The sequence below is a fragment of the Rhinolophus sinicus genome, linkage group LG01, assembly GCF_036562045.2.
Source record: "Rhinolophus sinicus isolate RSC01 linkage group LG01, ASM3656204v1, whole genome shotgun sequence".
NCBI lineage: Eukaryota > Metazoa > Chordata > Mammalia > Chiroptera > Rhinolophidae > Rhinolophus > Rhinolophus sinicus.
Window position 1 is genome coordinate 148928432 of NC_133751.1, and position 22995 is coordinate 148951426.

Here is a 22995-nt window from a genome sequence, read left to right on the forward strand (position 1 = left end):
CCAAACCTAATAAAGTTTATTAAAATCAATTTGAATATTAACATTGCTAAAGAAAAACTTATTCTGGGGGAATAGCTAGCAGCCAATAGAGCATGGATAAAGAAAGTCACTGGGGCAAATGCTAACAGAGTCCATCAAGTCCAGCGCAGGGAACTGAGTGCTCAACCTATCTCACGCCTCTAATGACTTATGTGGGTACAGATGGGACATCTTGACTTTAAATGATCAAATATTCCAATCTTGTAACTAACCCGTCTAGGTTTGATGCTATGCTCACTAAAGGAACTTCTAATTACAGTTTGGCTTTCCAAGGTGATGCAATGAAGAGACAGTAGTACCTCAGCAGTCATACATTATTAATGAACAAATCTTGGTCAACAAACAAAATTGTATTTCTTAGGGTGCAAGTTTAAGAGAAATACTCATAACTTGACATATTCACTAAGGTAATGCCAATCTTTGAGGACTCTTGACAGATAGCTGGCCATTCTTTTTATTACTCACTTTACTTACATTCTCCAATAATGTTGTCTAGAACATGTGTGACTCTGAGACACATCATTGATTGCATATGACCTGATATCATGGCTGCTTAGTGTAAATAAACAAATCAAAATTGTGGGGTTGGGACAATAAATAATTTGAATTTAGAAATCAACCCTAAAAAACTCCACAAGGGTTCAGACCCAACTCCCATAAAACCTGGATGTACAACTTACATATTTGCACTACTTTTATTTGTGTATAGGTTTCTTTTCCCCCAAACCTGCTTCAATTTGCCTAAGGCTAGAGACCCTATTTTACTTCTTGTAGGCCTCATAGTATTTAAGCAGCACACCGTAAAATGAATGAAATTCAGAAACTACAGCAGGTTGTTAAAAAACGCTATAGAACCTTTCTGTTTTTGTGTATTCTTTTCTATAGAAAGGAATTTGTATTAGAAGGAAAAGGGGGAAAGAATAAGGTACCAAAAAAGGCTTAAATGGAAAAACATGAGGCATGACAAACTATTTTGTATTTGTGCCTGTGGCCAGAATAGTTTAAATTCTTGTTTGATTTATGTCCTGTGAAAGAAGTATGTTTGATATGAGTTTGCCAGTTCACCTAATTAATTTAAAACAATTTAAAAATCTTCTTAACCCAATTTAAAACTTAGAAGGTAGCCATCAGTCAAGAGAAAATAAATTTGCAAACTTTTTCTTGGAAGAAATATTAACATTTCATTTTTTCAGTGTTTTATGCTTTTAATATAGGTAATTATTTTAGTTTAAAATTATTGTGGGATGTAGATGATATTGAGATAGATTATTTAAAAAATCCTAGTATGTCAATGCTGAGTAATTATTTACATCTCTGTGTCCTATAGTAAAAGTCCTCATGGCCGTTAGACTACATTTCGTCAATCCATTTAATTTTCCATGTATCTATATAATCAAAAAGATTGAATGCGAAATTGTAACTGAGCAAAAATATTTGTGTAAGTGAATGTGATGTAGCAATTACTTTTTGTCCTCAAAGTAATAATAGTAAGATGTCTGGACTTCAATAAAATGGAGACTGAATAAATATTATAACTTTCAAATACAGAGAAATTAAGATCTTAAGGTCAACTGAGTAGAGAAGATATTATTTTTCTTCCTTCCCTATCTCTGTGTTTCTGAAGTTTTCTGTCTTATGCCACAGACTGAAATCAATTTTTAGCACACCTACAATCAGTATTTATTTTGAATATTATTTACAGAGTGACTCTTGTTGATGTTTTGTTTATACCACTTAATTTGCTCTTAGATACCCAATAGTCATTGTTTTTGGAGGGAAAAAGAGAATAGTGTTGGTAATTTTAGAATTTCATTTTCTTGATGTTTTGTATCTAGTTTCATTTTCATCCTTTAGGAGGTATGATTTTGGAGGCAAGTCCTTCCTTGGCCATCTCCTCAATCTAAAATCCCAGTAATAATAGCTGTTAGCAATTTAATGGCTTCCTTGAAGACTTTTACCTACATGTTTAAAACCATTTATGTGTAACAAAACATTTATTTGTTAACTTTTAGATTTTTTCCACTATTTTGCTATTACATATTCTGTTGCCATAAACATCATTGCACTTATATCTCTGTGCTCTCATTTATTAGGATATTTTAATAAAATTTATTCCCAAGACTTAAATTTTTTATAATTACTATAATTCTTTTTATAGTCAGGCTTAAGGAACACTCATTAAATTTAAGAGCTTCTTCATAGGCTAATTCCAGCATTCTACCACCATAAGCTCTAAAAAGAATAAGAATTCAACAGAACATATATTTCGTGACAGCAAGTTCCATGGCTACATGACATTTATTATATTTCCCTTATTTGAGTCGTCTTTGAAACTGCTCTTCTATTTGCTGTAAGAGTACCGATTTTGAAACAACTATTTAAAACAGAAATGTGTACTTTAGTGGCTTGAAAAATGACAGTTGGACTTCATTCTTTCACCGATTTCATAAATGTTTTCGAGTACATATTAAGTTCATGGAACTGTATTAGGTGTGGTAAGAAAATGAGTTATACACACATTTTTTTTGTCTTAAGGAGCTTAATAATTGAGAATGAGAAAAAGGAAAGGCCATATATAGCTTTAAAAGAAAGTGCAACTGTTTCATAGAAGTTAGGGAGGAAAGCTGAGGATTAAAGAGCTGTATGAGAGAGAAGTAAGACCAAATGTGTGTGATCTGGGAAGTGTTCATGGAAGATATGTTTTGTTAAATTTTGATGGATAGATAGGATCTAGACCTATGGATCTGAGGGAGAAAGGCATGCATTCTAACAACATTAAATACTTATTATGTTCTACATAGGCACTGTGGGAATTAAGCACTTTATATTTTCAACTCATCTAATCCTCAAGGAACACTATGTAGATAGGTACTGTTATTATCGCCACTCATTTATTGGGAAATAGGCCCATAGGAGTTTTGTAACTTGTGAAATGTCCAGCAGTTAATAAATGGCAGCACCAAGATTTCAACTAAGATGATATGTCATGGTAAGAGAAGAGCGAGGGCTCTTAAAGTACAGCATGATCATTGGGAATGGTGAGTGATTGGGTTTAGGGTGGACTGTCAGACAACTAAGTGAGCATACTGTGGATAAAACTGGGTAGGTGTGTCACGCTCAGACCATGAAGGTCATCCAATGCTGGAATAGCACATCTGTAGAGAGTTTTTGACTAGGTAACAACACAATAGTTTCAGGTAGGTTGAAAATTAGAAAGACAAAAAAAATTTGCTGGATTTGGTAAGTAGCTGGTCATTAATACATCAACCACATTTATTCAGTGTTACTCTGTGTCAGGATTGTGAAACAAATGCGGCCAAAATTGAGGAGAATGAGGGCAGAGAGATAGCTACTGAGTGTGTTAAAGGGAAAGTAACTGGTTGTCTTCCATTATGTACTTTCCCCTCTACCTTTAGCTTAACTTTTAAAATGATCCATTAATTCTTCTCTCCACTGAACCAATAGTAATAATGATAATACTAATAATAGTAATAATAAATATTATTTGTTGTACTTATATATTAGTAGACTGTGCTGATTGCCCTTTGTATATTCTCTTACTTAATCTTCAAAACAACTTATGAAAAGCTAACATTATTACCTGTATTTTACAGATGAAATCGAGGTTAGGAGCTTAAGTAACTTGCTCAGGGGTCACTAATTGGTGAATCTAACATTTAATCAAAGATTGTCTGATTCCAAAGCCACTGTAGTATAGAAGTTGTGTTATATCTCGATTTAAAAAAAAAAAAATATTCTGCTCAACAAAGCCTGGGGTTTCTATATTCCCATCCTCAGATCTTGAAAAGTCCCCTCTATCATTTATATACTTGTGATTATTTCATAATCTTATTTTATACTGTTGTTTTTCCTTCACTTTTTCTTTTTCTTTTTTGATACTATAACAAGCCTATAACCATAACTAAATCTTTCTTGGAATGACAGTAGCAAATATTTATTAGGTGATTAGTCTGTGCCAGGCAATCCTTAACTGATTCCTGTGTATTAATTATATTTAATCCTTGCATCCACCCTAGTAGAATTATCATCACTTTACATATGGAAACTGAGGCAGAGACAACATAGAGATCCCAAAGTCCTAGAATCAGGATTTAAACTCTGTAGTCTGCCTCTACAGTCTGTGCTTTTAACCACACCCCTGTGGGTCCTTTTGACAAATATGTGGGTTTTCAGGTATTTATACTTTTTGTCTTTTTTTATTGTTGTTAAAAAATCATATTTATTTATGTTTTTTATTTATATGACCCAATCTACATTAGAATTAAAAAGAGAAAACCTGTTTTCAGTTTTTCATAACCACCACTTTATATACAATTTTATTTTTATTTTAATTAAATTTACTGGGGGGTGACATTGATTAATAAATTTTATAGGTTTCAAGTGTACAATTCTATAATACATCATTTATATATTTGCAATGTGTGTTCACCACCCAGAATCAGTTCTTCTTTCATCACCATATGTTTGAGCCCCTTTCCCTTCCTCTACCACCTCTCCTCCCCACTCTGGTAACCACTAAACTGTTGTCTATGAGTTTTTACTTGTCTTGTTTGCTTGTTCCTTTCAGTTTTATATTCCACTTATGAGTGAAATCATATGGCTCTTGACTTTTTCTCTCTGACTTATTTAGCTTAACATGATATTCTCAAGATCTATCCATGTCAAAATTGCATTTAATAGTAGTTAAGTCTATCAGAAAAATACACTCATAAAGATAATTATTTTATTGGTATTTTTAAACAGTGAAAGCTTTTAAAGATCAAACACATCATACATTTGTATTTATGTTTCCCCTCTCCATTTACTTAGGAATGAATGGTACTTGACTAGAATAAGTTTACACAAAAAATATTGTGTTTACACATAGTATAATCAGATTTATAATCATGTTGGTTTTAAATTAGTCTCCTTTGCCATCTTTTAATAGAGACGTTATCTGTTCAAGAGGTGGTTGCTTTGCTTACAATCCTGGGTATATTCCATAAGGAACAGTGCTATATCTTTGTTAATAAGCATAGAAACAAGGCAAGTTTATTTTTTTCTAGGTTTTTGTTATTGTTAGAAAACTTGATAACTCTATTTTGTTTAATTATTTTTAATTTAAGCCTTTTTCTTAATATGTGCCCACTTTTCTTTATTTTCATATTTACTTATTGAGACTATTGTATATAAAGTCTGTGAGATGCATAATGTCTGGTTCTGGCAAAGATGTTTGTTAGACTATTATTTACATTTTTTTTTAAATTTATAATATTTAAAAATGGAAAAAAATGTTTAAGAAGAGGGGATTGGTTAAATAAAGTATGGTACCTCTCTCTATTTGATAGAATACCATTTAGCTATTAAACATTGTTATAGAAAATGCTTATTGATTTAGGGAAATGTTCATAATGTAATACTTGGTAGAGAAGTAGTTCAATATAGTTTTTCAGTATGTTTATTAGAAACTAGAAATAAAATGTCAATAATTGTTATCTCTATACAATGAAATTTTATGAGTGATCCCCCCACCTTTCTGATCTTGTTTTATTCTAAGTTGTCTGTATAGATATGAAGTACTTTTGTAACTGGTGTAATTATCAAAAAACAAAATCAATGTTATCTAATGAATTGTTACATCTTTTATTTTCCTATATTGTGTGAGCCAAATGCCATCTGTTAATAACTTGAGGGAAAAAAAAGACACGATACATTATTGAAGTTTGGTATTTAGACAGGTAAATGTATTTTTTTAATGTGCAATAAATACTTCATCTAAACTGAAATTTAGTGTTGCAGCACCCCACAACATCTACACTATCAGGCGGAGTGAGTATTTATCATAATAATTAGGATTTCAATGGGAATGGTCAGTTTCCTCACCATCTATAAGGTTTTGTTTCCTGATGTGTTTACTGTATACTATATACACTTAGTGACCTATACCCTCAAGTTCAACGAATATTGCTTGTAAAAGTGAAAATAAGACAGTTTTTACCATCTCTCACATAAGAGAGGTACGTACTCAGCAGTGCTCTTAGTGCTTCCCATTGTCCTGCAGTTCGTAGTAATCAACTTAGAATACATCACAATCACTAGTTAGACAAATGATGACACAAAATCATGCAACAAAAATTCTTTCAATTTTTTTTATATAACATTGAAGCTGGTGTGAGAGCTAATTTGCCTACAACAGTCTGTATTGGTATCAGCACAATATAAATACTGTGAAAATAACCAATCATACACACGTAAATGATATGCAAGGCACATATAGAATTATTTTTAAAGTGGAATATTTTATGAAATTACAGCAGAAATATGAGTAAAACATTAAAAAGACTAAAAATTCAAGCATAATTTTTAGTGGAAAGCGGAAACACCTGAAAAATAGGAGTTGAACTATTAAAATGTTCTTCAGAAACTTTTTCCTAGTTTTATTAGAAAAACATGAACTCTGAAGGTATATATTTATAAGATGAGTCATATTAAGGACCATCTTTTAAAATTCAATATTTTTCTGTTTTTTTCAGTATATTTTAGACAGTTGAGGTTGTACTGCATAGATATATTGGGATCTTGTTTTTCATTTCTATTCTATGATAATATACATTTTCCTTTATCATTAACATCTTTCATTCATAATATTCAGTGGTCACATGACATTCAGTTTTTGTTGTATCACAATTTCATTAACCTTTCTCTCATTGTTAGTATTTTTTCTCTTCTAATAATGTAATACCAAACACCTTTATGCATAAACTTAATCTTCATTATTCCTTCAGACAGACTCTCTAAACTGGAAAATACTAGAAAAGACTGAATACTTTTAAGGGTCTTAATATACTTTGCCAAAGTACTTTGAAAAGTTTAACTAATTTACACTTTTTAAAGCAGTAGTCTATAAAACAAAATGAATTACTTAAATTTTTAGAAATATTCTCTGAAATAAATTATCTTTAAATAAAAATACTTTATGATAAAAATAGACTTCAATATAAAAAACTTTTTATGTTCATGGATATCTTTTTGAAGTATTTACTGTTTCTCAACCTAACATAAATATAAGAAATGATATTAAAATGGTAGTCATTTTAATTACTGAATATAGAGTATATTATTACAAAGATGTAATTAAAAGACATAGTGATTTATATTGCGGAAAGCCATGAAACTAGGAGACAGGAATTCTGAATTCTGGCCTTGGTTCTACTAGTAAGTGACCTTGTATAAGTCTCTTAACTTCTCTACATTTCAATTACCTCATCTATAAAATGACAATGGATCATAGTCCCTGAGATGAAAAACAAGAGCTAAGAATGTGATAATTATTATGATCCTTTATTATTTGGGCTGTTCTGATGTTCAGCAAATCATTAAACAGATTGTTACTTTTGATTTATACTTTTAATCCTTTTGGTATTTCCTCATTCAGACCAAGAGATTCTTTTGCTGTTTTGGCTGGTCTTCATCCCTTTTATCAAACCTTTGTTAGATAGACTTGTTAGGGACAACATAGAGGCATTGTGCTTTTACTATTATAAGAATACCTTACTAACATGGCTATGAGTAGCATATTGTATGAATAAAAATAGATACCTAGTAGTTTTAATTGGTTAGCCCATAATAAATTATTATTATATAGGTAAAGTAATGGACTATAAATAAATAATTTTTCTGTTTAAGATGATTTTATTAACTAGATGGTAGAGAGATTAAGAGCTTCTTTAGAAGGCAGCTATGCTCAGCATTACCACAAACATGAAGAGATTAAACAACATCCTACTAAAGAATGACTGAGTCAAAGAAGAAATAGAAGGAGAGATCAAAAGATACATAGAAACAAATGAGAATTAAAATACAGCTTATCAAATTTTGGGGATGCAGCCAAAGTGGTATTAAAAGGGAAATTTATATCATTACAGGCCTATCTCAAGAAATAAGAAAAATCCCAAATGTATTACTTTCTTAGACTGAGTCATGAAGAACTAAAAAATTGAAATAGACTGATCAACAGTAAGGAATTTGAAATAACCACCAAAAACTTTCCAAAAAGCAAAAGTCCAGGACCAGATGGCTTCACCAGTGAATTCTACCAAACATTCAAACATGATTTAATACCTCTTCTTCTCAAACTTTTCAAAAAATTGAAGAAGAGACAAACTTCTTAACTAATTTTATGAGACCAATATTATGCTGATTCCAAAATCTAATAAGGATAACACACGAAAAGAAAACTGCAGACCAATATATCTGATGAATACAGATGCAAAAATCCTAGACAAAATGCTAGCAAATCAAATAAAGCAATACATTAAAAAGATCGTACGAGGTCAGACAATTAAGTTTGCGAACTCATCCTAGAAAAGATGCTACATACCTCATTGCTGAATATCACTATCACCTTTGAAGTACTCCCCTTGGGAAGCTATGCATTGATACCAGTGCCTAGTCCACGCTTCAGAGCAATTTTGGAACTCCTTTTCTGGAATGGCCATCAGAGCTGTTGTTGTATTACCCTTGATGTCCTGAATGTCATCAAAATGTCTTCCTTTCAATATTTCCTTTATCTTCAGGTAAAGAAAGAAGCCATTGGGGGCCAGATCAGGTGAGTAGGGAGGATCTTCCAATACAGTTATTTGTTTACTGGTTAAAAACTTCCTCAAAGACAGTGCTGTGTGAGCTGGTGCATTGTCGTGATGCAAGAGCCATGAATTGTTGGCAAAGAGTTCAGGTTGTTTAACTTTTTCATGCAGACTTTTCAGCATTTCCAAATAGTAAACTTGTTTAACTGTTTCTCCAATTGGTACAAATTCATAATGAATAATACCTCTGATATAAAAAAAAGGTTAGCAACATTATTGCAACAAGTTTGCGAACTTAATTGTCAGACCTTCGTACATCATGCCCAAGTGGGGTTCATCTCAGAGGCACAAGGATGATTCAACATACACAAATCAATCAATGTGATACACCACATAAACAAAATAAAGTATAAAAATCATGTGATCATATCAATAAATACAGAAAAACATTTGACAAGATACAACATCCATTTGTGATTGAAATGCTTAATAAAATGGTATAGAAGGAAAGTACCTCAACATAATAAAGGCTGTATACAACAAATCCTCAGCTAATATCATACTTAGTGGTAAAAAAACTGAAAGCTTCTCCTCTAAGATCTGGAACAAGACAAGGATGCCCTCTCTCACTACTGTTATTCAACATAGTATCAGAAGTCCTATCCAGAGCAATCAGGCAAGAAAAAGTAAGTAAGTAAATAGATAAATAAAAGGCATCCAAATTGGGAATGAAGTCAAATTGTCAGTTTTTGCAGATGATGTCATTCTTTGTAAAGAAAACCCTAAAAGACTCCACCATAAAACTATTAGAAACAATAAACAGATACAGTAAAGTTTCAGGATACAAAATGTACAAAAAGTCATTGCATTCCTATCTACTAATAATTAAATTTCAGAAAAAGAATTGAAAAACAAACACGAACAAACAAAAATTCCTTTTGCAATTGCAGCAAAAAGAATAAAATGCCTAGGAGTAAACTTAACAATGATATGAAGGGCCTATACACTGAAAACTATAAGATATTATTAAATGAAATTGAAGAAGACACAAAGAAATGGAGAGATATTCCATGTTCATGGATTGAAAGACTCAACATAGTTAAAATGGCCATATTTCTCAACGCAATACACAGATTTAATGCAGTCCTCATCAAAATCCCAATGGCATGTTTTTGAGAAATAGAAGGAAAAATCATCAGATTTGTATAGAATCACAAAAGATCCTGAAATAACCAAAGCACTCCTGAGAAAAAAGGACAAGGCCATAGGTATTGCACTCCCTGACTTCAATTTATACTACAAAGCAACAATAATCAAAATGACATGATATTGGCAGAAAAATGGACATACAGACCAATGGAACAGAATTGAGAAAATAGAAATAAACCCACATGGATATATAGACAAATATTTTTGGACAAAGGAGCCAAAAGCATACAATGGAGAAAAGAAAGCCTCTTCAATAAATAGAAAGCTATGTGTAAAAGAAACTAGACTGTTATCTGTCACCATACACCAGAATTAACTCAAAATGGATTAAAGACCTAAGCATAAGACCTAAAACAATAAATTGCATAGAAGAAAACATGGGTACTAAACTTATGGACCTTCGTCTTAGAGAGAATTTTATGAATTTGACTTCAAAGGCAAGGGAAGTAAAAGCTAAAATATAATAAATGAATGGGACTATATCAAACTAAAATGCTTCTGCACAGCAAAAGAAAGTCAACAAGACAAAGAGGCAACCAACCAAACAGGGGAAGATATTTGCAAACACATCTCTGATAAGGGGCTAATATCTAAAGTATATGAAGAACTTATACAACAGAACAACAACAAAACAAACAGTCCAATTAAAAAATGGGCGGAGTCCTTGAACAGATACTTCTCTCAAGAAGACATACAAATGGTCAACAGATACATGAAAAGATGCTTAACTTCACTAGCTATTAGGGAAATGCAAATCAAAACCACCAAATACCACCTCACACCTGTTAGAATGGCTATCATCAAAAAGACAAGTAATAAGTCTTGGAGAGGTTGTGGAGAAAAAGGAACCCTCATACACTGCTGGTGGGAGTATAAATTGGTACAGCCACTATGGAAAACAGTATGGAGGTTCCTCAAAAAATTAAGAATAGAGTTACCATACAATGTAGCAATCCCTCTTCTGGGTGTCTACCTAAAAACCTGAAAATATTTATCTCTAAAGATATATGTACCCCTATGTTTTATGAATGGAATATTACTCATTCATAAGAAAATATGAAATACTGCCATTTACAACAACATGGATGAATCTTGAGATTATAATGCTAAGTGAAATAAGTTGATAGAAAAGGTCGAGAACCTTATGATTTCACTCATACGTGGGATATAAAACTGAAAACAACAGACGAACAAGACAAACAAGAAAAAACTCATAAACACAGACAACAGTTTAGTGGTTGCCAGAGGGTAAGGAGGGAATGTGTGGTAGATGAGGGTAATGGGGGTCAAATATATGATGACGGAGAGATTTGACTTTGGGTGGTGAACACACAATGCGATATATAGATGATGTATTATATAATGGTACACTCGAAACCTCTGTAACTTTAACCAATGTCATCCTAATAAATTTAATAAAAATATTTAGTGAGTAGATGAATTCACAAATACAGAATCCATGAATAATAAGATTGACTGTATCATTCTCTTGTTGATAGATATTTGTTTTGTGTCAGTTGCTATAATGAATTAAACTGCTATGAATATTCTAAGGGGAAAAAAAGCTGCTTTGTACTCTTGGTTTCATATTTTTATTGCAAAGATCAATCAAATGTGTTGGCAAGAAAACACTGAAGAAATTTAAATTATATATACTAATTAATAATGTCCAGAGACTGATTAAAACAAAGTTTATTTTCATGTTATGACAAAATATATGAAAGAAATGTTCAAATTTTCTGTTTATTTCCCATTTATTTATTCATTTATAATAATTTTGTTAAAGTTATGCACATTATGAGAGGAAAAGAAGGCATATAAGATGAGTCTTCTCACAATTTTCTGGCTATTTTATAAAAACTAAACATATGCACATGGAAAGTATAAATAACAATACAAGGGAGCATGTGATGAATGTATATTGATTGTCAAAATGAAATCTGTGTAAAATAGGAGGTTAGGAATCAGTCTTGGCATTTCTCTGTCCCTCATGTCTCACATTCAATCCCTAAATTCTATCCCTTTTAATTAAAAAGCACATCTGGAATCTATTGATTTGGTTCAGCTCATCATTATCCCCTGCCCAAAATTATATAACTTGTCTCTCTCCCTCCAGTTTTGTTTTACTCAGTTGACTCTCCACGGTAGCCAGGAAACTGATTGTGTTGATGGCTTCTCATTTCTCTAAGGATAAACCTCAAACTCTTTAAACGGCCTTGGAGGCTTCCTGTGATTGGAATTTGTCTTACCCTTCTAGCCTCATCTCTCCCTGGTCTTCCTCGCACTTTGGGGTCTAATCATGCTGTATTTATCATTCCTCGAATGTGACCTGCCCAGAATCTTCTCCACTTTAACAGTACTTACTTGGGGAGATCCTTTCTGACTTCTCGATTAGGGTCAGGTGCCCTGTTAATGCTCTCATATGTCTATTGATTCTTCTGTGATAACAAAGTATACTTGCTTAATCATCTGCTTTTGTAATGGCACATTTTGTGTTGTCATGGAGTCTACAGCACCTACACAGTATCTGACACATAGAAGATGTTTTTTATACATGAATATATTAATAGAAAGGGAGATGATATAGTTTAGGAGGGCCTTATTGAGAAGCTAGGTCTTCAAGAATAAGTACCTATTTTGATTACAACAAGAGAATAAATACTGCATAGATAAGTCATATTTCTGTACATATGATTTTTTATCCAGATGTGTCATTGTATACATATAGCCAAAATACTGAACCCTTTGCCTGAACTTGTACAGTTAGAGGCAGTAATTTCTCTAAGGGGATAGTGTGGATCAGGCTATTAAAGAAGCCCAATTTCTTTACTTTTTACAAATAAAAATTGTATACTTTTAAGGTGTAATAACTTTCCCCCCTAGATTTATTGAGATACAATGACATATCATTGTGTAAATTTAAAGTGTACATGCGTTGATTCAATACTTACATAATTGGTACATTTATACGTAGCAAAATATTTACTGCCATAGTGCAGTTTCTAATATAATACAGTCTCTCATAAACTATAGTCACTATGCTGTACCTCAGGTCCCCAGAACTTATTCATCTTAACTGGAACTTTATGCTCTTTGACCAACGTCTCCCCTTTCTCCCACCTTCCCAGTCTCTTAAGGAAGCCCAGTCTTTTGACTCATTTTTACGAATCTTTGTGATAATACATATTATGTTCATCAAATGTTGTGAGTGGGAGAAGGGAAATTATACTGATTTATTATTAGTCTACATCTATCTAAAATATTTTCTGTATACCACTTTAGTTATCATTAAATTTCATTTTGTTTATTTCACAGGTATATACAGTGTTCATAGGTATATAAATAAAGTATTCATTCATTAATTAGGCTATCCCTAATGTGAAAGCTGTTTTAGGATAATATGTTGTACTTGATGTTCTAATTCAGTTGAATTGATTATAGTTTTAGTTCATTTTTCATTTTATTTCTAAAACACAATCTTTTGTGACATGTTAAAAAGAAAGTATTTTCATATGTAATTTTAGGGGTTATTGGTCCTCTATTATCAGACTACTTTATCAGTCTTAAATTTTTCTGATTCTGTTATGATGTGGTAAAAGAAAGCATTATAAGAACTTTGATGAACACAAATAAGACACACTGAGAAATCACAATAATAATGTCAATAACTTACATAGGTTTCATTCCTAGACTTACCATACTTTTTTGGAATTTGATACTAGCACATTGCCTTTTGCGTGTTAAACTCTGTAGAAGATATTAAATAAAAATATAAAAGGTATTTTGATTTGAAGCATGTTGGTCTGAAGATATGAAATAAAAGTAAAGTTCCTGAGAATTAAAAGTGAATATGTATTTACCTATTTATCTACCTACTGTTGTATACATTTATCAAAGATTGCCAGAATAAAAATTCTTCAGTTTTAGGGACTTCTAATTTTAATGAGTTGGATGAGTGATGATACATGTGGTTTGGAGGGAAGATTCCTTTAAAAGAGAGTACAATTTTTCTTGTTAAATTATTGTACTAAAGCTCAGTCATGTCTGGAGAAAACTGCTTGATAATTAAGAATTGCAATTTTAACATGATATTTGCGACAGACACATCAGATATTTAATTAAATAGAACATTGCTTATTTTTAAAGTTCTGACGAAGAAAATCCAAGTCTCCTTGGCAAGTGAAATCTTTATAGTAGCAGAAGTCGGAAACCTGAAGGATGTGGCTCATTCTCTGCTGATGCAGAATTGCTCTAAGCAGTAAGCCTACCGTTTTCAGAGAGCATTAGCAGCTTCAGCAAATACAACTGTATCATCCTCCCTTAATACGGGGTGTTTGTAACTGCAAAGGGGAGACCACAATCAATAGATGAGATTTGATATCTTCACGATGGCTTAAAAAGATACGGACAGATCTGCTGTTTGATGTTTTCTTCACTAGCCCTGAAGATGCTGAAACATAGAGATAGCTGTGATTATCTTTCGTAAGACAGGAAATGCAATCTTTAGGGGTTTCTGGAAATATAAAGGTCATGCAGTCTGGAACCTGTGAGCCTTTTCAATCTCTAAGTCATCAGGTATGACTTCATGAATTATACTGAAGCTATTAGATTGTTGAGTTATTGCTTTTTCTAACTCTTAGTCATTTGGAATATATTAATCCATGTAATTGTTTATTATGAAATTTTCCTTAGGCTATATGAAAAAGTAATATTTATAGCAATACACCAGTTGAGCTATGAATTTTAGAAGTGTGTGTGTATGTGTGTGTGTGTGTGTATGAGTGTGTGTATATTATTGAATTTGTGTTTACTTTAGCTTTTATGGAAGAATAAGGAAAAGATTCTTTGTATGTGATTAAAAGCAAGGTTTGGGGGCTCTACAGATTTTTATAGATTAAGCCTGAATATAATCAAACTGCATCATTTATTTCCAATGATAAAAATAACATACATTGTTCAAACTGATAAGGATACTTCATATGTAATGTTTGTATATAATGACATATTAGAAATGTTTTCTAATATGCTGCTTATATATAATGACATATTAGAAATGTTTTCTCTGGCATTCCCTAAGCACAGAAATAGATATTGCTTCCATTGTAGTGTGCCAGCACACAGCAACACAAGTGTGATGAATAGTCATGTTTATTAGTATCTGAGCTATAAGCTAATTTCCTGAAATTTGTATTTCAGTATCTGAACTGTCTAAACGACATTGGTTTTAATACTGTCTCAGATCTATTGAAATAATGATGCTTTTGTTCCATTTATTGTAGGTATTTGCTAAGGCATTGCTTATAGATGAAAGCAGACTATAATTTTTGTTTCAAAGAAAACTTGTGACATTTAAGCTTGTTTAAGGTTTTTGACCCAGAGATATTCTGCATTTGCTAACTTTCATTTTCAAAATTAAAAGACTTGGTTACATTTGAACACATTAACTACAAAGAGTAAAGAATCATCACAGCAAAGCATTTGGACTTATATATCCATTTTATCCTGAACCTCTTTTATTTTAAACTATTTTTACCTCAAGTTGTAGTGTATTTAACTGTGGTTTGTTGTAGCATACCCTCAGAATTACATGCTTGGGTCATTACAAATTGTACCTGCATTTGACAAGCAGATTATGAAGGAAATATATATTTTTATTATATGTATTTTCTCTTTAATTTTAGAGAACTTGGCAGATATTCCAAATAAAAATGAGCAAAAAGAGATAAAATGTTGTAGCATTTCTCAACAGAAAGATAGTTTTGTCTTCATGACTCTATAGCATGATATGATTTATTACTTCACCAGGGTGAAATGATACAGTATTAAAAATGAATACATTTATCAAACGACTGAAGTGGAAGTCAGGAACCGTGATTTAATTCAATTCGTCTTTTTAATTAAAAACACATTGAAAAAATTATACCAAGTGATATTGGCTATAATTTATATGTTTTCAGGCTACTTAGCCAGCTTTTATTCTTATTAGTAGGGAAGATTGCCAAATTTTTAAGCTTGATTTGTTTTGGAATGATTTGAATATACCTTTTAGTTGCTACAAAACCTGTTTAATCTGTTAGAATTTATTTTCAGTATTTGCATGTATTAGTTACTATGAGTACATTCTGTTTCTTGGCATTGTTTTGGGATTCCTCTAAGTATTGGTTTCACAGCATTCTGCTGTTTTTCACTGTATTTATAACCTTTCAAAAGAACCAAACCATAAAGATTTTTTAGTTACTTTCCTTTAATGACACTCCAATGAGGATATATCTCAAAAGTTTGTAAGGTTGGAAAAAAAATTGTCTTGGACTTGTTATTTCTTTTACTAATAGGAAAGGTTTCTCTTTGTAACTGTGAACAAATACATTACATTAAAAAGTAAAGACTGGTTAGAACGTCATGGACATTTAGGTGTAATGTCAACCATTTTCTCCTGTGCAGCAAGATGATCTTGACCTTTTGAATGGTGAAATTGATTGTAAATCTGCCCAGTAATAACTGGTCATCTTCTTTTTACAATGGTTGCCTCTGTATCATTTTATACATGCATTTCATTACACATCATAATGGTTTCCATAGGTAAACTGTCTATAAGCAACAATTTGAGTAACTTTCAATTCAAGAAATATATGTGAAAATTGATCATTTGTACAGTATGGTATTTGGTGTTGTGAGGAACACAGAAAAGAAAATGTTTCCTGTTTTCAAGGAGATTATGAGAAAATGTACACGAGCTATGCTCACATTTTGAATTGATTTTTCAAAGGTGGGATGCTACAGTCAGTTTTAATTTAATTTATAAACTTATTAATCTTAGAATTAGTTACTGATAACTCTTTTTTTTCATCCATACAGATTTCTTGGTATTAGAGAAATAAAAGATTGGATCAAAAGATAATCAAGTGTTTTATAATTTTGAAAACTGTATTAAATTCTTTTATAACACATAATTTGTTTTAATAACCTTGTATGTTTTATAAGCCATAGTTGTTAATTTATTTTGAGAAAAGGTGGCTCGAACTCATTGGCAGGAGGCAGAAGCAGGGACCCCAAGAATCAGCTCGAAACAGGGGTGTGACCAATCCAGTCTAATTCAGGCTTGGCATAGTTAATTATGCATTATGGAAGGGGATTTTTGACTTCCCAGAGATTAAACCTTGGAAATAAAGAGCAACAAGTTTGGGAGTGTTTGATGCTAACTAGGTCATTTGCAGAGTCCTTTTTATACAATGGGGTGGAGGGATAGGATTCACGTCAGGCCCGGAGAAAGGGGCCTGGGAAGAACTTAGATGGAAGTAGCCCTAGTCAGCTGGCTGGTAGACATCCAGGCACAACTCTGTACTGTTTCATACCCACGTGCTGGCTGAAAGTAGCGGGGAGGTGGGTAGAGTATATGCAAAACACTTGTTTCCCCAGAACCCTAAACTGGGGCATGCTGCCCAAATAGTACCGCCAAAGTGCCTATTTTCTTGTATTAGAGCTTTGCAAATTGCTTTGCAAATTCTCCTGGTGTGTATAGCATGGTGTTAAGCATCCATTCACTGGGTTCACACTTGGATATACCACTTACCGGTTGTATGACCTCGGACAAGTTACTTCTCCTTGCTGGGTATCAATTTCCTCATTTGTAAATATAAGGATGGTAATGGCACCTACCTCAAAGAGTTGTTGTGAAGATCAAGTGAGTTAATATATATAAGGCACTTGTAAGAGTACCTGGTCTATACCAAGCACATTAATGCCAACATTACTTGTTGATGGACATTATTATATACATTCTAAGAGCTAGAATGGGCTGTTGGCAAGTGTTGGTAATGGTAATCATGCAGTTTCGTTTTGTTCCTGTTCCCTCTCCCTAATTCTCTTTATCAAATAAGAATTCAGTCAAAAACATATGGAACACTGAAATAAAGATGGTTATAAAAAATGCAAGCAAAGACATGCTACTTTTAATTAAATTCTAATATCTACTGACTATAAGAATTGTGACTTGATGAAAACTTTTGTATTTGAATTTTTTTGCATCTGCTTGCAACCGTGTTTCCCCAAAAAGAAGACCTGGCTGGACCATCAGCTCTAATGCATCTTTTGGAGCAAAAAATAATATAAGACCTGGTATTATGTTATTTATATTGTATTATATTACATTACATTATATTATATTACTATTATAGAATATTATACCGGATCTTGCACAAGACCTGGTATAATATTCTATAATAGTAATATAATATAATGTAATGTAATGTAATATAATATAATACTGGGTATAATATAATATAATATAATATAGTAGAATAGAATAGAATAGAACATCAAGTCTTATATTAAAATAAGACCAGGTCTTATATTGATTTTTGTTCCAAAAGATGCATTAGAGCTGATGGTCTGTCTAGGTCTTATTTTTGGGGAAACATGGTAGGCTGATTGAACCTTCTATTAGGATTTTATGTGCATAGGTACTTTGCTTTCCTATATTTTACCAACTATATTTATGACAAAAAGATTACTGGGCCTTTGGACAAATTTAGCAGCAATGTTGGATCATTATTAGTTATACTTGAAGATTAAAAATAAGGAGTAAATATCAGTTTAAAGAAAATAATAAAGAAGTTATATAGCTTAGATTTCATGATTTGGTTTTTTTTCTTTCTTTTCTTTTTTTTTTTTTTTCCAATTTGATTTATTTTTTAAATCATGAAAAATATCCAGGACCAAAAGCTTCATTCCAAGTTAAATACAACTTGTTTTAGTAATTTTATTTTTTAATGAATATTTTTATTCTAGATGAAAGAATAAGATGAAATATGTTATAAATGCAATACTGTATGTGAATAGAACATTCAAGTTTTTATTTGATAAAGTATAATATTTTGAATTGCTGTGTTTATTTAATGTAAAAAAAAAGTGTTTATTTAATCTATTTGCTTAAAAATTGTGAAGACGTATAAATGAGTAATCTGATATTTGGAGGAAATCTAAATGCTTAAGTATTACATTTTGTGACATCTTTGCATTTTAGTTATCGTTTCTTGAGCAATTTGGTCAATGTGCAGCTATTTCTCCAACATTGATGCAGGGTCAAACGTCAGCATATGCAGTTTGTTTAAACAGACAAACAAACATAGAAAACCCTACAGTGTTCTGCTAAGCACAGCACTGGGCAAGGATGTAAAGACCAATGGGTCCTCTTCCTTCAGGAAGTCACAGGTAGTGAGTCACAAATCTTACACACAGGTGACTATAACAGAATGTGGAAAGTAGTGAGTGCCATAGAGATTCAAAAGCGAGAGGAAAGGAGCACAAATTATTCTTCTGTGAGTCAATGGGCAGAATATTTCAAGCTGAGTGGGGAGAGGAGAGGAGAAGCTAGGTGGGGAGTTAGGGAAGTATGGAAGCATTTGAGGTAGACCTTGAAGACTGGCCAAGAAAGGAAAAAGGTCATTTCAGGCAGAGGAAGCAACATGCACAAAGTTAGGGAGGCAGAAAGCAAATAAGACGTTGGAGTTTTATGAAATAGTTCATTTTTGGCTATCGCCTGGTGCAGTAATTTAGATTATCCCAGGAAAGGTTTGTTGGGACCAGATAGTGGAGAGTCTTAAATGTTAGATTATGATTTCTAATCTACAACATTTCTGTGTTGATCTACTTATTCTTGGGAGAAAATAAAATGAAAAACAAAAGAGCAGTACCTATATTTTACAGTCATTTTCAGAGCTCCAACCCTCCTGAGACTTTGGAAATGAAAATTAAATTCCTGAGTAGATTTAGTAGTTAGTAAACAAGGTAGGGGGTAGAAGCAAAATGAAGGATTTTAATAAAATTCTCTCTCAAAATTGCACGTGAGAGCATTTCTCAGTCTATCCGCAACCACTCAGAAGGCCTAGATTTCAGATCCTAAGAGACCTCCTGCATGTCCCTGATGTAAACTCTATTTTATTGGTAGGTAATCTGATTTAGCTTTGGCTTTATTTTTGACATTTCCTAGACCAAGGACAATCCAGAGGGATCATTTTAATACAATGAATATGCATGTTACTATGGTGAATATTTGGATAATAAGGACTTTGTCTTAGGGAAAATTGAAAATAGAAATTGCTATTTATAATCATGGAAGTCACAGGGGTATTTTAGCTTTGATCTTTGTTCATTTAGAAATGATAAAGTAAATTGTCATTGTTAATACTTTTAATATGACCTTTAAATCTACTCCATACACCAGAAGCATTTCAGTGTTGCCTGAGGTTAAAAAGCTGGGAGACATCCAAGAGCAGATTTCCTTTAGATGTGACAGCTGGGATGTGACTTTTGTTACTAGGTCCAGAAAGATGATATTTGTACATAGGAATTGTACAAAAATTGGAATTTAATACTCCCATTTAGTACATTATCCATATAAAGTATGTCAGAATTAAAATGTATGGAATTCCACAAGTATGAGTAAAAATAAAATCAGACACACTTGTTCTTCTGGCTCTATATTTAGAGTAATAGCAGACCTATATAATAGAGAATACTCTGTTTCTTCCTGTAGAAGTCTGCCTTATTAAAAAACAGCGTTTTCTAGAAGTTCTTGTAAGGTCATTCTTATTAATCCTTGTGACTTCACATTGCCTGGGAAAGAGCCTTGCATGCGAGTGTATGGTAGGAACCTCACAAATTTTCAGTACATGTTTAGAATCACAGAGTCATTCCTGGGAGAAACCTTGGAGATCACTGGGCTGTGGGTTGTTTTAATACTTTTAAACATTTAAATATTTTTTCTTTAAAAAGCAGATAGAAGACTTTAGTGAAATGATCCTTTCCCCACCTAAGCCTTTTAAAAAAATGAGAATACAGGAATATAGATAAGAATAATTAAAAAAGATAACTGAATATTCCTTTTTTAAGCTCCTTGTTCCAAAAGGCAACACAGCCTGGTTTCAATGAAGTGCATTGTAAAATATGCTGCATATAAATGTATACCATATATTCCTATCCTTTTTTCCCCCAATTTTAATCAATCTAATAAAAATTTATTGAGTCTATTGAATAATATGGAGGCAGGCAGTATAGCATAGTAGTTAAAAGCTAGAGTTCTAGAGCTGGACGCTCTTGGATCCCATATCTCCTGCTTTACTGACATTATTTATTCAAGAAATGTTACCTAATATCTCTTGCATCAGTATTGTCATTTATATGAGGTCTGACAATTAAGTTCGTGAGCTTGTTGCAATGATGTTGCTAAACTTTTTTGATATCAGAGAGATTATTCATTATGAATTTGTACCAATTGGACAAACAGTTCACCAAGTTTGCTATTTGGAAATGAAAAGGCTGTGTGGAAAAGTTAGATGACCTGAACTTCTTGCATCACGACAACGCACCAGCTCACACGGCACTGTCTGTGAGGGAGCTTTTAGCCAGTAGACAAATCACTGTATTGGAACACCATCCCTACTCACCTGATCTGGCCCCCAATGACGTCTTTCTTTACCTGGAGATAAAGGAAATATTGAAAGGAAAATATTTTGATGACCTTCAGGAGATCAAGGGTAATACAATAACAGCTTTGATGGCCATTCCAGAAAAAGAGTTCCAAAATTGCTTTGAAGGGTGGACTAGGCACTGGCTTCCGTGCATAGCTTCCCAAGGGGAGTACTTTGAAGGTGACCATAGTGATATTCAGCAATGAGGTATGTAGCACTTTTTCTAGGATGAGTTCACGAACTTAATTGTCAGACCTCATAAAATGGGGATAATAATATGCTAATCTTCAGAATTATAATGAGGAAGCTACAAACGATATAAAACAAATCTGTCCCTTCAAGGAACTTTCATTATAATATATGGAAAATACATACACACACACATGATTAGTACTTATGTTTGTATATACATATACACACATTAGGCTTAAATTTAGTAATATATATATTACTAAAAAAGAAATTAAGTAGCTTGCCTAAGATCAAAATTGCCAGAAAAGGAAAGGATAAATTGGGATTCAAACCAGGAAGTCTAGTTCTAGAGCTCTTGCTCTTAACTGGTATGTTATACTGCTTAGAGTTATATACACCTGAAATAGATACCCATGTATAAATTAGTACACTCTAAATGCCAAATTGAGATGAGAGACATCAGTTAAATTGAAATTGCCATGGAAGACTTCATGGAAAAAGCATGACGTGACTTTCATTGACTTTCATTATACTCTTGCTTCCTGTTTTCTCTTCCACTACAAATAATATATGTAAAATCGTTAGCACAATTCCTGCCAAAGGTGCTCAATAAATTATAGTTGTTGTTATTATAATAATCTTTCTGATAATTTCTTCTCAATGTCCCCTAATTGGTACAACGCTGTTTGAAAACCACAAGTCTAATCTATAGTCATGATTTAAATTACCCACCAGTGATTCTTAATTGTGACTGTGCATCAGAATCACATATTTAGCTTTTTAAAAACATTGATGCCCCAAGCTTATCTCAGAAGTACTAAATAAAGTCTACGGAGATAAAACCCTGTATTTACAAAAAGCTTTTCAAGTGAATCTGATGGGCAGCCAGAATAGAGAACTGCTGCTTTACATGGTGAAGAATTCTAAATCTATAGATCAAATCTACATCTTAACTCCTGTCTAGTGTTCCAAACACTGCATCTTGTTAGACATCTCTGCTCATTTATTTTATAAATGTCTCAAACTTGGTATGTCCCAAATTAAACTTAATATTTTCTTTTTAAAAACCTCTTTGTCTTTCCTAGCATGATGACCTGATAATCATTTTCAACTTCTTTATTGCAACCTTCGATCCAATTACTCACCAAGTTATGTAGATTGTTTCTCCTAAGGAGTTCAACATTTATCCCTTCTTTCCATTCCCTGTGGTCTTGACCTCAGTATGAGTTCACATTCATTTTTCAACTGGACTACTGTAATCATTTCTTAATTGGCATTTCTTCTTCTTCTCATTACCCATCCCCAAAGCAACCTACTCACCATTTAGCTGCCATAGTATTCTTTCTGAAACGGAAAGCAGAGAAACAGGCGTTTGACTACTTAAACTCATTCTAAGGTTCCTCATTACTTTTAAGATAATTTTCAAAGTGAGATCAGTGAGAACATACAATATTTGTCTTTCTCTGCCTGACTTATTTCACTTAGCATAATGCCCTCAAGAT

The 22995-nt window shown here is 32.5% G+C and overlaps 1 protein-coding gene across 16 annotated transcripts in view; it reads left to right on the forward strand.

The window, feature by feature from the left end:
- SLC4A10 (solute carrier family 4 member 10) overlaps positions 1-22995 on the forward strand; it is a 255985-nt gene that overhangs the window by 51490 nt on the left and 181500 nt on the right. For 3 of the 16 annotated variants that reach the window (XM_019727286.2, XM_019727280.2, XM_019727282.2), the window contains exon 1: positions 14176-14408. The exons of 6 other annotated variants lie outside the window; for them this stretch is intronic. In XM_019727286.2, the coding sequence (XP_019582845.1) occupies positions 14328-14408 (81 nt within the window). In that variant the 5' untranslated portion in view covers positions 14176-14327. Of the gene's footprint in view, positions 1-14172; positions 14409-22995 lie in introns of those variants that run through there. 7 more of the 16 variants (XM_074337111.1, XM_074337113.1, XM_019727290.2 and 4 more) reach the window with 5 other exon arrangements.